Source organism: Halyomorpha halys, unplaced genomic scaffold, assembly GCF_000696795.3.
Source record: "Halyomorpha halys isolate HHAL.00 unplaced genomic scaffold, Hhal_1.1 Scaffold58.1, whole genome shotgun sequence".
Taxonomy (NCBI): Eukaryota; Metazoa; Arthropoda; class Insecta; order Hemiptera; family Pentatomidae; genus Halyomorpha; species Halyomorpha halys.
Window position 1 is genome coordinate 2,477,608 of NW_027110919.1, and position 18,527 is coordinate 2,496,134.

General features: G+C 27.5%; 1 protein-coding gene and 1 long non-coding RNA gene across 7 annotated transcripts in view; one reads left to right on the top strand and one right to left on the bottom strand.

The window, feature by feature from the left end:
- pps (protein partner of snf) overlaps positions 1 to 18,527 on the bottom strand; it is a 47,371-nt gene that overhangs the window by 14,467 nt on the left and 14,377 nt on the right. For 4 of the 6 annotated variants that reach the window (XM_067049026.1, XM_067049027.1, XM_067049024.1 and 1 more), the window contains 9 exons: positions 15,805 to 16,047; positions 14,218 to 14,345; positions 12,540 to 12,758; positions 11,811 to 11,911; positions 10,804 to 10,935; positions 4,888 to 4,958; positions 4,245 to 4,383; positions 2,843 to 2,872; positions 2,461 to 2,648 (listed from right to left, as the gene is read on the bottom strand). In XM_067049026.1, the coding sequence (XP_066905127.1) occupies positions 2,461 to 2,648; positions 2,843 to 2,872; positions 4,245 to 4,383; positions 4,888 to 4,958; positions 10,804 to 10,935; positions 11,811 to 11,911; positions 12,540 to 12,758; positions 14,218 to 14,345; positions 15,805 to 16,047 (1,251 nt within the window). The remainder of the gene's footprint in view (positions 1 to 2,460; positions 2,649 to 2,842; positions 2,873 to 4,244; positions 4,384 to 4,887; positions 4,959 to 10,803; positions 10,936 to 11,810; positions 11,912 to 12,539; positions 12,759 to 14,217; positions 14,346 to 15,804; positions 16,048 to 18,527) is intronic. The other 2 variants (XM_067049028.1, XM_014438429.3) reach the window with 2 other exon arrangements.
- Positions 6,229 to 11,525, top strand: LOC136796152 (uncharacterized). Its single transcript, XR_010843862.1, has 2 exons — positions 6,229 to 6,499; positions 10,185 to 11,525. It is a non-coding gene; the product is annotated as an uncharacterized lncRNA (long non-coding RNA).

The following is an 18,527-nucleotide window of genomic DNA, read 5'->3' on the forward strand; positions in this document are numbered from 1 at the left end:
ATGTTTATAATAATTATTCGATTGTAAATAATGATGTACTTCTAACTATCATCCAATGTTGTTAACAGTGAATGTCTAACAACTTTTCCTTTAACAAAATCTAAGCTCTAATGGTAAACTTTGATGCAACCAACTTTATCAGAATCGGAAAAGAAAACGTTTTTAATTGTAAAATATTTGCTTTTAATAGGCATGGAAAAGCATCATATTTACAGAATTTCAATTTTTTTTTTTTTATTTAAGTATTTTTGTTTAGTGAATAAGATTTCTTCTGATGACAATGAACTGTGAGAACAAAATACTATTAAATAAGTAAAAAAAAAAAAGAAAGTATATGACACCCTCAACAATAAGTAAGCCGTTCCTTTTCTCATCCCATTCAACATGCTTGACTATTTTTTTAAAAAGTATCTGTGCAAACAATTAAGCTATATTGTAAACATAAACAATTCAATTAAGAATGCCAAATTTATCAAAAATGATTATTTAATGTGAGGTCCCATATCTTAATTAATTTTTTTATTTTTTATAAATCCATGCCTTAACAGAAAAAATAATTGCAAAAAATAGAATTAATAGTCATGAACCTGGTCAATATTGGATTTATAGGCCTAAATATTATATTACAATAAGAAATTGGTAAATTAATTAAATTTTCTTCATTAGGATCATAATTTCTTTATTTAATCTTTATAACACACTTTTATCATGGTTTTTATATAATAAAAATAACTAGAAATCTAGAGAAGACATAATTTTCAATTTCTGTGGTAGAGACTTTCAATCAATCATGAAAAATAATTTGAATCTACAGTACCCAAAGAACAAGGAAACAGACAAGTAGTTTTCCAATAGCTATCTAGGTATACCTCTGGGAAATGACTTAGTCATTTGAATAACCTTGCCCATAAAGCATTCCTATAAATCAGTAGTTTGCTTCCTAAAGGAAAGTAGATACTTTGTCAGGAGGAGAAACATAAAACAATTATGAGGCAGACATATAAATAGTAAGAAAAAAATTAGGTAATATGCTGAAGTAGTCAATTACTTTATGAGTTTATAATGAATAATATTACAACTATTTTTTAAAAATACTAATTTAAATTGAGGTGGAACACTGAACATTACAACTGGAATTTTATCCAGAATGTCGAAATGAAAGTGTAATTCATTAACAGATACTGACAAATTAAAGGTACTGTTGAATTATGACAGTGGAAAGTGAGATGGCAAATATAAATAATCATGGTATGTTTGATCAAATTTATACCATAAACAATCACTTTATGGCTGGTAGCACTCAAATACAAACCAGTATAACTGATTTATTTAACTTACATATTTGGTATTATTTTAAAAAATAAAATTATATACATGTTAAAACATGAAATATACATTTTGTAAAAAATTTCACCTCTATGAATAAAAAACAGTGCATTTTATTGTTTCTTAGTGAAATCCTCTATAAATAAGGCAATTTTCATCTTAAACCTGCCTATTTTGAACACTGGTCTTGAAGAACCTAATAATATAGTATAAAATAATCACCATTGGTAAAGTGGTAGTCCCTCATTAATGTCTTTAAAAATGAGTTCATATTTTTAACTAGTTTTAAAGAGAGTTTAGAATAACACAAACTAAAATGCTATACTAATAATTTAAGAAAACACTAAAAAGATGACTACTAGCACATCTCTATTATATCATTTTATATCCAACATATTTTTTAACTTGGTATGAACATGAGTACAAATTTCCTATAGTTTGCAAGATTAATATAAAAAAAATGAAATCAGTCGTTATTTCTAAGAGGTTCAACATTTATTAGCAGACACATTTTAATATTAAATTTAGTAAAATTTAATCTTTTGTTACAATAAAAAAAGGAAAAGACACTAATAAGAAAAATAAAATAAGATGCTTTCACTTCTTCAAATCACAAATTAACTAAAGATGATAGAGTTGGTAAAAAATTGAATTGGAAACTAAAGAAAATCAGATTTAAATCAAATTATAAATAAATTGTAATAAGATAGTCTGAGTAGCAGTCAGTAAAGGTCTTAAAATAGTAAAAGAAATAACTACTTATTGTTAACATTGGTTTCGCCCCACTTTGCAGGGCTTCGTCAGTGCTGTCAGATTGAAACAGCATAAGTGGGTTAAAGAGCATTTAAGTAAAGTACAGGTGAAAATAAGTAGAAATTAAACACTAAAAAATGAACAAAAACATATTTTATTTTTAGTAAATGTATCAATTGTTTTTCGAGAAAAAAAAATATCAAAATTAAAAACAGCGATAAAGTTGAAATTATAATCATAAATTTAAGACTTAATAATCAGTTACAATTATTATTTTTCAAATAATTATTTTAAATAAACTTACATTTTCATAAAATAATTATTTCAGCATAGAAAAATAAAAATATTTAGGATATATAAATATTAATGAGGTTTTGTTACCAGCAAGTAGTTTTCCACTTTTTTTTTCATAGACAACGACCCTCGAGGAAAGTTGGAGACCATCAGTTTCTTTCTTTAATAACGCAAGCATTGTTAAGGCATGTTTTCTCACGCATAAGTCAGTGCAATAATTTGAATCCACTTTAGCAGGTTTTTTACAAACAATGCATTCTAGAGATGATATTGTCCTAGAAACAAACAAATATTTTTAAATTATGTTTATCAATCCAGGATATCTAAAAAGAAAAGGAGATTGAAATAATAATAAGTTTGGATGATGAGTAACCAAATCTTCAGGCATAGTTAACCAATATTAACAACAACAAAAAAATCAATCCTTAAAAGATCAATTCATTAATCCATTAAGTAAATGTTAAATTACCTAGAGGGCAGTTCCGGTTTGTTTTGATAGCTTTGAATACAAAAAAAATAATTAAATTAGAAACAATGAAATGATTACTGAAAAATTAATAAAATTTAAAATTTATTATAGCTCAGATCATAATTACTCATACAAAAATTAAAGATGTAGTTTCTGATATTTTGAAACCAGATAAAAAAAAAACTTAAAATGTTCATATTGAAAAGCTCTCAAGGAGATATATAAATATTTGTGGTAAAAGAATATTGAAACAAAAATGAATTACTTCCCTAATGTTTTGATCTATATTTCATCAAGGCAATGAGAAATGTATAAAAAAGAAAAAAGTTGAATGTGAAAACCCACAATATTGTAACATATTACAATATTCACAATTATTGTAGTGACAGGTACATGATGAGTATGAACCCATTCAATTAAAGAAGTGCTTAACAAAAAAGGTGGTTTTCATAATAATCCCCCCCCCCCTCATTCTTTCTCCTTAGATAATTTTTTTTTTTTTTATTCATCATTAGAAAATCAAATTAAAAAAATGATTTTGTAAACACAACAAAATATTATTACAAGGATCAAGTGATCTCTCATTATTGTAACACATGTGCAGGTTTATACTAGCTTGATAGGCAACTAAATTGTGATTACAAATTCTAGAAAAAAACATGTATCATCCAAGTTAAAATTGAGTAGCACCATAAACATAAATGTAAACTACATTTTTTCACAGGAGTTGTAATATTAAATTGAATTATTTGGCTTACAAGTTTCTACCAATACATTTTCAAATTAAAAAAACTATTGATAAAGGGAATTTTGATAAAACATTATCTGTAATCTACTCTTCATCCATACTCCTCTCAAGAAAATACTTCTTTACAATTCCAACAAATATCAAGGTAGTACTGATTATTGAAGAAAATCAAGTATTGAATAGTGAAACTAATAGATTAGAATAATCTATTACAGGAAAAGCATCTTGTACTAGATAAACTAATGAAAGCAATTGTTATCTTTAAAGATAACAAAAAACTGATTAGGAAAAGGTCCTTCAATAATTTTTATGAAAGTACTGACAGAGCACTGAGAAATTGTTATTTAATCTGTGTATCCATTATTAAGTAATTTCTAAATACTGAAGAAACAAAATTCACAAATATAAAAAGAATTATAGGTAACAGCAGTTAAAAAATATGTTTTTATAATTAAAAAAAAAAATTAAGAAATAAAATTCCCATCTGTTACATATGGTGTTAATATTTTTGGGTACAGAGGGGAAATATAATCGCATTATGCATGAAATATAATTTATTTAATACAGAAGGGTTTAATATGCTATTTTTTATACTGCAATCTGAGCAATTACAAACATTAACTTTGAAAAAAAAAATTAATAAAATTATCTTACTGTTGACCAGATGATAGCTTAGGAGAAGGTGTTGTTGTTGCAGGTTTAGAAGTCTCTGGGATCTTTTTATTATTTTGCGCTTTAGCTTGAGCACAATTGGGGCAAGACCATTCAATGCCCTTCGATTCCATTTGCTGACCTGTAATTTACCATTAATTAGTTTTCTTCATAACGGTCCTCTTCTTCATTTTTAAAAATTTTCTCCTTTACTAAATGCTATTTGATATTAATGGCCTTAAGTGCTCTTTATTACAGCCTATGAAATGCTACGAGCAGTTTTAACATGTTCTTTTACTGTGCTGTAGTTTGTACACACTTTTAATCTTACATTATATTCCACTTTAAACAATAGCATTGCCAATTCTCATTATTCCACCTTCTCTGATTGATGAAAATTTTAGTTATAAATTGATTTGAATGAAGAGGATGTCTCATGGCAGAAGAAATTATAAAAAAATCATTGAAAAAAGTGCCAAAACTTTATATATCAAAATAAATTTATTTATTACATTATGTAATATTACAGGCTCACAATAAAGGAAATAAATTAAGACAGAGGTAAAATATAAATTATAATTATAACAGAAATAATGTAACAAAATGCTAATTTTTAGCATTTTAACGTAGGTTTCTTTGAACCTACCAAGAGCTTTAGTAATTCCAACACATTTTCCATGGAACCATTCTTCACATCCATCACAGCATATCATAAACCTGAAAAAAATTATGAAGTTAGATATAAAAACACCCAATGTTTTATCAATCATTAACTAAAGCAATCATAATAAATCGAAATAAAATGTTTTAGACAATCATTTAAAATTTCACTTTATTTATACACTAAAATATCAGTCCTGTAAGTCCAATGGAACTGTAACTATGGGTCTATGGAAAACTCATAAGATACTTGATTCTCAACTAAACAGTATTCAGGGGAAACACTGCTCTGCCATAACCACCAGGTAGATTCAGGAAGTCAACAAGTTTTTAAAACCGCCTGGTTTCCCAGAATCCATTATAAGGTCTTACAACTTGGGTTTTTATCTAACCGAAAGGTATTCACACAAATTTAATTATTTTAAAAAATTTTCTACAGAAGTAGAATAACTCGAACTCTTATGATCAAATTATAAAAACAATATTCATTAATTCTACATTATAACCTTTACTATATACCACTATGGCATAACTTAGTCTACAGCATGACAGATGGGCCTGTGGGATCCACAATAATATTTATCTGCCTCGCATTTAGTCTTCTGAATTTTTTTTGGAGGCTGCATGTTCCATTTCTATATAAATGAATATAAAATATATAAAAATAAATACAGTGTATGCATAATATATTGGATGTATAATATGGTAAAAAAGGAGACCAATAATAACCACAGACTCACCTGATGTATTGTGGGTTAAAGTAATTCAAGAACTAGTTATTTGGAAAGTTATTCAATCAAATAACTAACAATGAAAAAAAAAATGTTTTCATAAAACTCTAGAAATTTTCGCCCCTAAGGTTACCCACTAGTAAAAATATTATTTATTACAAACTTACCATAATAGTAAAATAACAAAAATAAAATAATCTTTATTAAAAAAAATTTGTTAGAAATGATACAGGTAAAGTAATTAAATCTGTTAAAAATAAAAAATTGGTTAATTTATTAATTCCTAAATTAAATGTTACTGTTTGGAATCAATGATTTAAAAAACATGTTAGACATCTTTAAAACCCAACCAACTCTTATATTTTCCAGGGACATAACACAGACACAACTGATGTTGCTTCAATGATTAGGTTTGGCCAAATAAGCTGCCATGAAATACAATAGTAATGCATCATTTGGTATAAGTTTCTGTCTAAAATCTTATTTGTGACACAGATCTGAGGTTAGGAGGCATATTGATGCCATTTTATTGATTTTATATCATTTTCTAATATTGATTGGAAAATAGTACTAATTACTATTGCTACGAACTATTATTAAAAATGATCCCATTTTGCATTCTTATCAATCAAAATGATTATGTTAATAGAATCAATTTAAAGATTCTTGATAAGAAAAGATTAAATCAAACAAATGATTAGATTTTTTTTTTTATTTAAGCAGGTGATTTAAGGGAACAGCTAGAAAATAAAAAAAAAAATATGTGTGGTTGAAAAAATGAAAAATTTCATTTCATTTGATTAAATATCCTAAAAAATTACAATAATTGTATATCATATATTTTGGATTATCTCTATAGGAAGTCGGGTGAGTCAATTCATTTAATATTTTTTGAGGTTAATGACTTCCAATTTTGAATGAATAATTAATAAATAATTCATTCAAAAATGGAAGTCATTAACCTCAAAAAATTTTAAATGAATCATATATTTTATATTAATAATGATAATCAGTTCATTCTAACCTAAGCCATTTGTGAATTAGATAACATGTTCTACTAATATTTAAATAAATACTAAAGGTTTTTAGTCTAATAACATGGGGTTTAATAAGTGTATTTATTTACCCAAAATTTATTGTTTGCCTTAAAACCGACCTAAACTGATATGACATACAAGAGGGGACTAGGCACATGGGATTACTTATTTCAATGAAAATATTAAAAATAAGTTTAAAAGTCCTTACTTGGTTTTTTGTTTTTACCCATGCATCTTAACAGATGATAAAAAAATATTTTACATAATATTAGAAATTGTTTACATCATATGCTGCCTTTGCTGGTAAAAATGTTTATTATACACCAATGTTGTTTTTTTTATATAGACTAAGGACAAAAGATTGTTGATTACAATAAATGAGTTTAAGTGTATACAAAATTACAAAAACCAAAAGTTACTTACTACCTATAAAGTGGACAAAAAAATTTGTTCAGAAAATCAAGATTTATTGTCTTTTGAACCCTAATTGACGATTTTTCATATAAATGAAAAATTATAAATTTTTGGTGAGCTTTTTTTTTCTGCCCATGTCCCACGTTCACAAAATAAACTTCATAACTTCTCACAATGTAACAACTCCTCAAAGCTGAATTTTTGCTTTTCCAGCCCATACTAATATCTTTTAGATTTGATGCCTTTAAATGGAAGAAAAAAATATTTCAAATAAAGAAAAATTTCTCATACATATTTTATTTCCTTGGTTCTAATCTTGTTTATTTAAGTCTGGTTTATACCGTTTGTGCAGTTTAGACAGTAGTAAACCCCTTTAAAGCCTCGTTAGTGGAAATGTGTTGAAGTAGCATTTTTTGTGTTTTTCAAAGAAAAACTGAAGGCGAAAACATGAGCAAAAACATTTTATTTTATGGTTAGTAAGATAATTCATATTTAAGGGTTCTTTGATATAAAAAAAAAAAAAAATTAACTATATTGCTCATAAAAAAGCTAGGTCAGCCGATCTAAATTATTTTAATACTATGCTTAAATTATGGCATATAGTGAATAATAAATCAATCAATATGTTTCCGGATGAACAACAAAAAAATTCTTTCTCATGTATTAAATGAGCTTAATGTAAAAAAAATCACAATAAACAAAAATCATTTTCCATAAAGTCTATTTATAAAAACAGGTCAAATTCATTTTTAGTATCCTAAAAATCCCCTAAATAGAAATTTTCATAAAAAAAATAATTAATATTTAATCCGGTCCATTTCACAACGTCAATCAGTATAAATTGTTTTAATAGTGTACCCATATAAAACGTTTCTGCCAAATATATTTTGTTTACACCATCCAGAAAATATTTTTTATACTTTGTGAAAATTTGTATTTAAGGATTTGAGAGAACACAAAAAATTAATTTAACTTACTTTTATGCAATTTTTTAAAAACATTTTTGTTGAAGAAAATATATTTGGCAGAAACCTTCGATATGGGTAATAGTGTACCATTTTGACCAACTAACCTTGTTAGCTACATGGCACGACTATGGAATCAAATTAAATAAATGAGTTATAAATATTTTTGGATTCACAAAAATAGGGATATAAAACATAGCATTTTCGGATACAGAGATTCACTTGGATGAATTATCTTGATGAAATGCCTTGGAAGAGAAAAAAATCAGGATTCTGGTGAGAGAAACAAAGAGAATGGAATTGCAAGTTAATGATTGATTAATGAATAATAGACACTACCGTAAAGGCCAAAGTGGATGTAACAATATTCCCTTAATTAACACTTTGACCATAGTTGATGACTCATCAATTATAACCATCTGTGGTGGCTTGAGAGCACAAATGGTAATAATACGTCATCAAGGGAAGTCTCTCTTCTAGCTTAAGTTCGGAGTAGTGGAAAGAGCTCTAACACCTCTCATTCACCTTGGATTGTCCTGAATCGTGTTTAGTTTACCCTAGCTTACACCAGCTATGATCGTTCTGGGTTCTACTACCTTTAAAGATTTTTACACTCCATCAATTTTAATAATATAGGTTTATTTACTTATGTATTCTTTTACTTTACGTACTTCTAAAAACATTGTTTTGAAGTTCAAAAGGTATTTTTTTATTTTAAAAAATATTTTTTTACACTGTATTGGATTATTTCACATTGTGTAAATGTTTTATAGACGTGTGAAGAAATACAATAACTTTCTTAATTCAGTTAAAAAAAACCTGCAAACCTTTCGTGTATCAGGTATCAGCTGATTGCATACATAGATAGAGAGGCAGATTATGACAATGTGAAAAAAAAGAACATATAAAAATAATCATGATTTTCAAGATTTAAATTAAAAAAAAAAAAAACGACTATTGAACATTCAAAAAAGTTTATATACTTCCTAAAATAAATTTGATATTTACTGCCATTAACTTGTAATCCCATTCACTCTGTTTCCCTAACCAGAATCCTGAAATTTTTTCTTTTATTAATTTCTCTTCCAAGGCAATTTGTTTTTCATCAAGATGACCAAAGAGCATTTCTGTCATAAATCATAATGAGCTTTCATCTTCCATCGAGATAGTTCTCCGAAAGAGCTTATATTGTTTACCTGTGTGTACAGAGCAAGGAACGATTGTTGGCCATTCTATCATAGGAATCTTCCCTAGTGCACACAAGTCAATAATCTTACTTTACTTTTTAATGTGTGATAGAAATAAATAACCAAAATTTATGAATTCATCCTTTCTTAATGAGGTCATCAAAGCCTGGCTGCCCTTTTTTTCGAGTTTTATTTTTTTTTATCCATTTTTTACTCAGGGCTGTTTTGGAATGTTCTAATAATATGTAGTATTAATAATAATTTTTAAATCACTATATCTGTTAATACACTGATCACTTATGTTTCTAGTCAAGATAATTTTTTAATTGTCTAATACATATGTTACTTACTTTTACTAGAAATAAAGACGCCTTGGGAAAAAGGAAGTAACACAATTATATTTTATAAATCTGGAACAACAATTTGTAATTCTAGGGATAATGAATATGATGATTATTAACTCAAAAAATCTGTTAAAGAATATTTATAATGAAGAAAAATGTATCAACAAAGAAAAATAAAAAACAAGGGTAACAATGAAAAGATATTTGGCCAATATTGATTTTCTTTTGCGACACATTTCCACATATGAAGTGAACAAACTCGGTATTAATTTGAAAAAATAAGAACTGTAAGAAAAATGAAACTGTAAGAGCAGTTAACTCTCTCTCTCTCTTTAACAAGGATGCAATTAAAAAGAATCAATTATTTAAGGAGTTGGATGGAAAACCTTTCCATAAAATCATAACTTTGCTAATGTTTTATGTTCTTTGCACTGCAGAGCGACTTCAACAGAAACAAAATTGGAACTAACCAGTAACAATTTACAAGTTCTATATAGCTCTGGTAGAAGAAATTAACTTTAATAATTTATACATTTTACATTTATAAAACAATATTTTCCTTGTTTGTTTCAAAATAAATGAATTAACAGTACAAATTGTTACAGGTAACAACATAGAGAGATTCTGCACAGAATCTTAGAGATTCTAGAAAGAACGTATGAATTAAAATGATATTTAAAAATTGAAATTTCAGATAATAAAATATCATGGATCATACTGGATATATCTAATTTTCCACTATTTTTATTTTTCAAGAATGCAGATAGAAGTTTAATGTTTAACACCCTCTCGTGACAATATTATGAAGTTCAGCCTGAAACGATAGAGCAGTCCTTTCTTTCTATTATGAAAAGAGGAAAAGCATCGAGGTTTTTGAACTGCAAAGATTAAATGTTTAAATTGCTTAAAACTTTCTAAGGTCTATATATAACAAACGAAAAAGTCTTGCTGAGAACAATTCATATACTTTCTTGTAGAAAGCAGACAAAAATGTGCAACAGACATTTTGAACTGCAAAGATTAAATGTTTAAATTGCTTAAAACTTTCTAAGGTCTATATATAACAAACGAAAAAGTCTTGCTGAGAACAATTCATATACTTTCTTGTAGAAAGCAGACAAAAATGTGCAACAGACATAAATAATAAATTACACGTATTATTAAGGCTTAAAAGAAAAAAAATAACTATTAAAATTGTATCTATTAATATAAAATAATATGAACCTGTTATTATGAGGCTTTTTACAAATACACCACAGCCTGTCCGGATCGTCTTCAGAATTCCAACTCTCTTCATCAGTTTCTGCTTCTTCATCCTCAAAATCAGAAACAAAGTCTTCTTTGATTGGAACTTTCCTGGAAAGAGTTGAGAAGATTTTAGGATTTAGATAATAGAAAAATGCTACAAAGTAAAAATATGCATTATGCACATATACACATATATATATTAAATAAATTAAAAAGAGTTCTTGGACCCTTTGCACCCCCACAATAAATACTTCGAAAATCTTCGATATGAAATTCTCCGTAAAATTTATGGACCTGTGTTGAAAGAGGGTGAATGGAGAATCCAGAAGAACAATGAACTATAAGAGCGATATGGATATTGTGATACCCACTTCATACAAGCAAGGAGAATGTTGGATCAGGTAGTACGGATGGATGAATCAAGAATGCAATAAAGAATTCTGCTAGGAAAAATGCACGGGGAGTACCAGAAGGAGAGGACGATCTTGGAGACATTGGGTTCAAGATGTGGAAAAAGACCTGGAAAATATCGGTATAAGGAACTGGAAGAGGAGAGCGCTGTCCAGATGTACTCAATGGATTAGTGCAATGTTGTCAAGGAAGCCAAGGCCCATCTCGGGCTGTAGAGCTACATAGTTAGTATGTGAAAATTGTTAAAATAAAAGTGATAACATAATAAAATAAAGTGATGAAATAGATGATAACTTTTTTTAGATCTTTTTATTCACTTTTATAATTTAAGTAAATGATTTCTAGTTTATAAATCATTCTTCTATTGTTATCCTTAATTTATAAGCCAGTATCATTACTCTAACCATTTGCGATATCTACACTCAAAAGAGGTACAAAATAATCGTCATAAAGAATGCTAAAAGTTTTTTAAAAAATGGGGTAGCAAGAAATTTAAAAAAAAATACTATAAATTATAAATCAGCATAAAAACTATTAATTCGAATATCAGATATTACTAAAATATAACTCACTTTTCTCTTTCAGTGACTTTCTTTGCCTCAGTTGAATGCCTCTTTTCAGAAACAGTTCCAACTGCTTGCTGCTTCTTTTCTCTTTGTGAATGTGTATTCCGCTGAAATATGAAAACATTGTTTTACATGATAAATATAAGATATTAGAAATATTTCAGTAACATTAAAGATTTTATGCAGCACACAGAATAAAAATAATGATAAGACATAATAATAAAAATGAGATAGCATATTTAGTAAAAATTTCATTATGAAATAAAAAATCTGATAGAACGAACTTGAGCATTAAAAACAATAAATATACCATCTGTAATAAAAAATAAATTATAAATTATAAAAGTTGAACTCAACAGCAATACGATAACATAAGTGAAGTTAAACACCGACAATTTTATAAATTATTTTAAGAATTTAAATTCAAGAATAGGTGAATGAAAACCTGTTACTTTGTTAACAGAGGATATTTTTCACCTTTCTTAATACTAAAATCAAAACATTAGCAATTAACATTTTTGTCCCATGAGCTTAAGGAAGAGAAAAGATTAGTTGGATAACAGGCATAGGAAGGATGGAGAAATCTGAAAGGGGAAGATCAACACGAATATGAGAGGAAACATCAACAAATCAGGTCTATAGGAGGCAGGATTACACAATGTGGAAGTCGTTCACTCATTGATCAATCGGGGTACTTGGAAAACTTATGACCATAAAACAAAGGAGAAAACGTACAGCTTGTTGTTGTTGTTGCTGAACAGAATTTGGTTGTTGAGCAGCAGCTTTTTTAGTAGCAGACCTTGTTGTGGGAAGTTCAATTGGAGGCAATTTCCTAATTCTAGGAGTCTGAGCTTCAAGTGAAACCTGATTTTGTGTCTGAGATTGTTGCATTTGTTGTGATGGAGTTGAGGCAGAAGTTCTAGCATGATCTGACTTCTCCTTGCCAGGGTATGACTAACAAAAAAAATATATAAGTATGATAATAAAAGGAATAATAATATTAATTCACATAAAAATCACAATGTGATATCATGCATCAATAATCAGGAGGTCTATTATACTGATTCATTAAGAAACTTTAGTAGTATCCTCAACGACGAGAATAATGAAGAAAACCATCAGAAGTAAAAAAGAGAAATTAACTACATTAGTTGGAACAATGAAAGGTACATCATTCTTATTTTTCTGCCAATAATTCTTAGTAAAAGTGGTTATTCATTCTCTCAAATAATTGAATTTTACTAAAATGCAATAAGATGGAAATAAAGTTATCCTTCTCGTAAGTAACTCACGAATAAGAGTGTAAGTAGTGAGTCTGTATATCAAGGATCTATTGTACCTTCAGTTCAGAATGATGATACAAGATTTAAAAAATGACATATATTTCTGGTAGTGGGGAAGAGGAGACCAAATGAAGCAAGTAGAGTAGAGTAATTGGTCTTAAGTTTATTATAATAATTTTTTATTATTCACTACTAGGTCATTTCTGACATGCAGGGAGGTTATCTAGAGTTAACTAATCTATTTTAACCAAAGTGGGGGATCAAGTTTTCATTCTGTGAAACTGCCACGAAATAACAAACCCCAGAGAAAGAATTTCCGAACCTAATACAGAGTTACCTGGTTAAGTGGGCACTGGATATATAAAACTTCTACTGCTGATAATTATTACAATAAGGTTCCGAAACTTTTGCATTGAAATACCTCAGTTACTGAGAATTTCTAAAACTTTGTTAAGTGGCATTTGATTTTTTTATGTTTACCTTTATAAATGGGACTATTTGGCTCAATACCATGTATAAATAAGACAATTCATTAGGTTTGGGCAGATTGTGACACATTTGAACTTCTTCATCACATGCTTTGTTTTTCAGTACTGCCTAAGGTTTATAAACAAGTGAATAAAAGTGTACAAAATGTTGAAATGAATGTGTAATTAATAACACTTGTGAAGAGACTTAAGAAAGAATGTCAACTTGGTACCTCGCATAAATATTTTGAGATGTCAAATATTGATAATCCCTGGCATATTTTAATCAAATTTATACAATTGAGAAACACTTTGAAGCTAGAAGTACTCAAATACAAATTCCAAAGTACTTAAATAACTTGTTTTTGTTTTTTTTTAAATTTAAGTCATAAGCTTTGTATTGTTTTCAAAAATAAAAGTACATATTAAAACAAAATATGCATTTTTTTTTTTTTTAATAAAATGGTAATCCATTTTCACCTCTATAAATCAGCACATTTCCACCTGTTTTTTCAGACAACTGTCATTTTCAACCTGCCAATTTGGATAGTTAGGTAAAAGAAAAACCTCTTTTAGGGGTTAAAAAAATCGGATTAATGCTAAATTTAAGAAAATAATTAAAACAAGTAATACTATAAATGAATCAAGAAACATAAAAATTACCATTGACTGAGAATCATCATTGGTAAGATCATCAAGTAATAATGCTTCGGCAATCAACCGTGAATCATCTTTTGCTGCTACTTCTGCATGAATTGAATCTAACAAACTTTCAGGTGTCATTTCATCACCTTGAAATTTTTAAAAAAATTACTATTTCTGTACAGATTAAAATGAACAAATAAGTGTTATAAACAAAATCTAAAATTTTAAAAACTACAAGTTCATTTTTATTAAATATATTTCTCACAAAGATAGGGTGGTACAGTGAAAAGTTTTTAAATAAGGTAAAATACAGAAAATAGAACATATTAACTTTAAACAACTTTTTCAAAAGGGTAATAGATATTTTTTCAATAATGAGCATTATAGTTAGAAAGAAGTTTTAATCTATTTAATTTAATCATAGGAGAATTGATGAAGTTTCTCATAACAGGAAAAGAGAATGTGTAAAATACTGAAAGGGTCAACACTCCTCTCTTGGCAAAAAAGGAGAAAAGACTAGGCCAACATGATAGTGGAATATATTCTGTTAATATTTTGATGCCTATATTCATAGACCAATATATTTATAAATGATGATATTTATGGACAACATGGTCAATGGTAGTATAAGCTCCAACAATTCTGAAATTTCTAAACTGCAAGTTTAGTCTTAAGTAAAATTCTGATTGAACCTTCAAAGTTTAATTAATTTATTATCCACTGCAGTTTCAAGAGCCACAAAACTTTTTTAAAAAAACTCACTAGTTAAAGCAATTTATTATTTCTTAAAACTGCCTAGATATCATAAATACATTAAACTTAGATTTAATCAATAACTGTAGAAAAAAAATGTTGTCATGAGGTTTTGGTATTAAGGTCAAAATATGTCATTTTCATATTTTGTAGTTTGAATTATTAATAGGATTTCAATGAAATATATACAAATAAAAATATGGAGCTAATACAGCTTTAGATATTAAAATTTACTTTAAATCAGAAAGATTTCTATGAATATTAAAAACAGTTACTTTTAATATTTATATATTTATTTGAGAATAGTTAGTATTAAATAATAGTATAAATTAATATTAAACATTATATAGCTAAGCAAAAGTAGTTATCCTTGTTGTAACCATTCCGTTAACTATTTTATTAATTTTTAGACAATTGTGATAACTTGATCATTAAGTTTATTATATTTTTACATTGCAAGGATATTAATAGCAGATGATGGGAGTAAGAATATTGGAACATTCTTACTGTGATTTTATCAATAAATATATTAGAAAGATCATATAATGATAAAAACTTATTTATGATATGATGTATATTCATAGCATAAATATTAATCTATATTGAACAACATTTAAGAAAATCACCAATGTCAGTTCATTAAAAATAATAACAAAGGTTATTAATCAAGATGTTCTTTCAGATTATTTTCCAATTTAACTCCCAGCTCTGAAATAAGCAGATGTGTCCAGGAAAAATTAAATTTAAGTTCAGTGAAAATATATCACCAAAAATCATAAAATCTAAGGAATATACATTGATCTACGGCAAGTATTTGGAAAATTTAAATAATACAATTAAAAATCTACTTACAATTGATTATAGGCTTGAAGGGGGGATGAGTAGGTTGCACCTGAACCTTAGGTTCGACCTGTGTTGGTGTTTGTGGTGCAGGACCATCCGCTGGTTTATCCGTGCTAACCCTTCGGATAATATCAGGTGTTGAAAAGAGCTCTGGGCCTAGGGCTTCAGTAGGTGGTGAAGCTAATACTGCCTTCTTTTCCTTTTTCTTCTTGGATAAGGGATCTTCACTCGCCACCAACTCCTTAGCAGTTACTGTCATATGTACGTATTTTTGTGTTAGTAATCCTTTTTGACGGAAATTTAAACAAATATGGTGCATTAAAAAAAGAAAGAAAGAAAACAGTTGCACTCTAAAAGTTGACTGAATTAATAGAAAATCTAGCTATTAAAAAAAAAAAAGTACTTTAGAAAAAGAACATAAATCTCATTTTACACATAAAAAGTTATAAGTCACGATTTTATTGTTTTCAATATATACCACCATAATGCATAACAATATAAAGCATAAATGCAAAATGAAGCTTTATTATGATAACTTCCCACAGTCATATGAAGATAATTAAAAACATATGGTTTGTTTACATTAAAACAATGAAGCAGTGTTATAACTTATAACCTACTTACTCAGTTCCTCATGAAAAATAAAAATATAATACAATTATTTTTTACTATAGTTTTCATCAATCTATAGGTCAAAATCTGTAAATATATTATAACTATTTCCAATGACTATGAGTAATTGAATAGGCAACAATAATCATAAAATTTATTGATAAATTATATTGATTTAAATATTCAAAGAATATAATAGAGAAGAGAATGTTGTTCTAAAAACATTTCTATAAGTTCTATTTTTTGGTAACAATAAATGTAATAGCACATATATTTATAAGTACTTGGATTGCCATCAAATAAAATACACATACTCCCATCAATGAAAATAATAAACATAAATGATTAATAGAAATTTTTACATAATGAATAATGCAATTCAGCAATGAAATTTATAATAGAATCTGCAACACGTGCTGAACAAAAATGACATAAATTAGCTTCACAATAGCCTAAAATAAATATCGGATATTTTTTTTTATATGAATAAATACATTGAAGGCCATAATTGGAGTACCATGTCTCGTTAGCACTTTTCTCAATTATATTAATTCCTCAAGATAAAAAGAAAATTAAGTAAAATAATACACACCCCAAATTTACAATTAAATAAAAGAGACTAGAAAAAAAAGAATCTGTACAGCTGATAATAATACAAGAACTGAACCCAAGAAGGTTCTTCAGTTCTTAGTAAAGAAGAACAGCTTCAAGACAAACGGCTGAGCAAGGAGGATTATGGTCAGAAATCTTGATCTATTGCCAGGTTTTCCTCCAATTAAAGGGTATCAACTGCTTAGAGGCTAGCTAAGCCACAGACTTGATATACCAAATTAAATTATCTGCCACAGCCACATTCAAACTCTAGCATGGGAGATAGGAACACAACACCGTGTTCAATGAGCTACCCTGCTCCCATGTAAGGAGAGAGAAATGATTCAAAACATTACAAAAGGTAATTTATAAATTCATAAATTGTACTTTAAAATAAAAATTATTCCCGTACCATCAAGGTAAGGAGGGTATTGTAATACTGTAATAAGATCAAATTTTTGATGAACAGGTTTTCAATGGAACTATAAGTTTCAGAGTTCCATGAATAATAACACATTTTTGGCCATTGGTCTGTCTGTACCATGGTTACCTCTAAAACAGATAGACCAAGTATATTTCAACCCTTGATGCCAGTACAACAAATTGGTTATCGTTTATGAAGGGTTAATAAAAACCGAAAAATTTGTTTTTCTATAAACTAAATCATCAAGACAGCTCAAACATCAATAATTTTAATAAAATTTTCCTCAAATCTCTTCAACTTTTCATGCATCGAATAAATCCCACAGAAAATGGAATAAAATCATGAAGCACTTAAGTTTCATTTGATTATGACTCAAACAATTTACGGCATATTATATGTATAGTAATTTGCAAAGTAATGAAATTCCCTAAGAAAAAAAAAATCGAAATTGGACTGGTATTATCAGAGATATGGTTTTTAATCAATACACAACAGCATTTTATGCAGGTTCTCATAAAAAACCATTCACATTTTAGTAGTTTTTCGATTAACTAAAAAATTATACATGTCCCAGAACATTCTGGATGGTCATTCAAAAGACAATTTAATCATCCAATAACCCCAAACATAACTGCTAAATAATAATATTAACATTCAACAATTGATAAATCAAAACAGTAGCTGTTCAGTCAATAAACACCTAATTTGGATAATTATTTTTTATTCAATGAACTCAAAGAATGTATAGACAAATATTAAAGGTTTCTATATAATATCATTTAAGTTAATCATAATATTCAAACTTGACAACTTCAAATAGATTAAACCTTTAATTTATTCGCAAGCCTGAGATTTGAATTGGTTAGTAAATTAGATAAATTTGAATTAATCAATAAATTAAATAGATAAAGCACTCATACCACTACTTGTATGATAAAAGAATATTCCACATGAATTCATACAAAGTAATCATAAAATCAAATATAATTTAAAGTTCACACATTAATATTTTAAACCAGATATAATATAATAATATATAATTTACCTTCAGGGATATATAACCAATAAAAACATGTATCTCTTAATAGGAACAATCAGGAGTAAA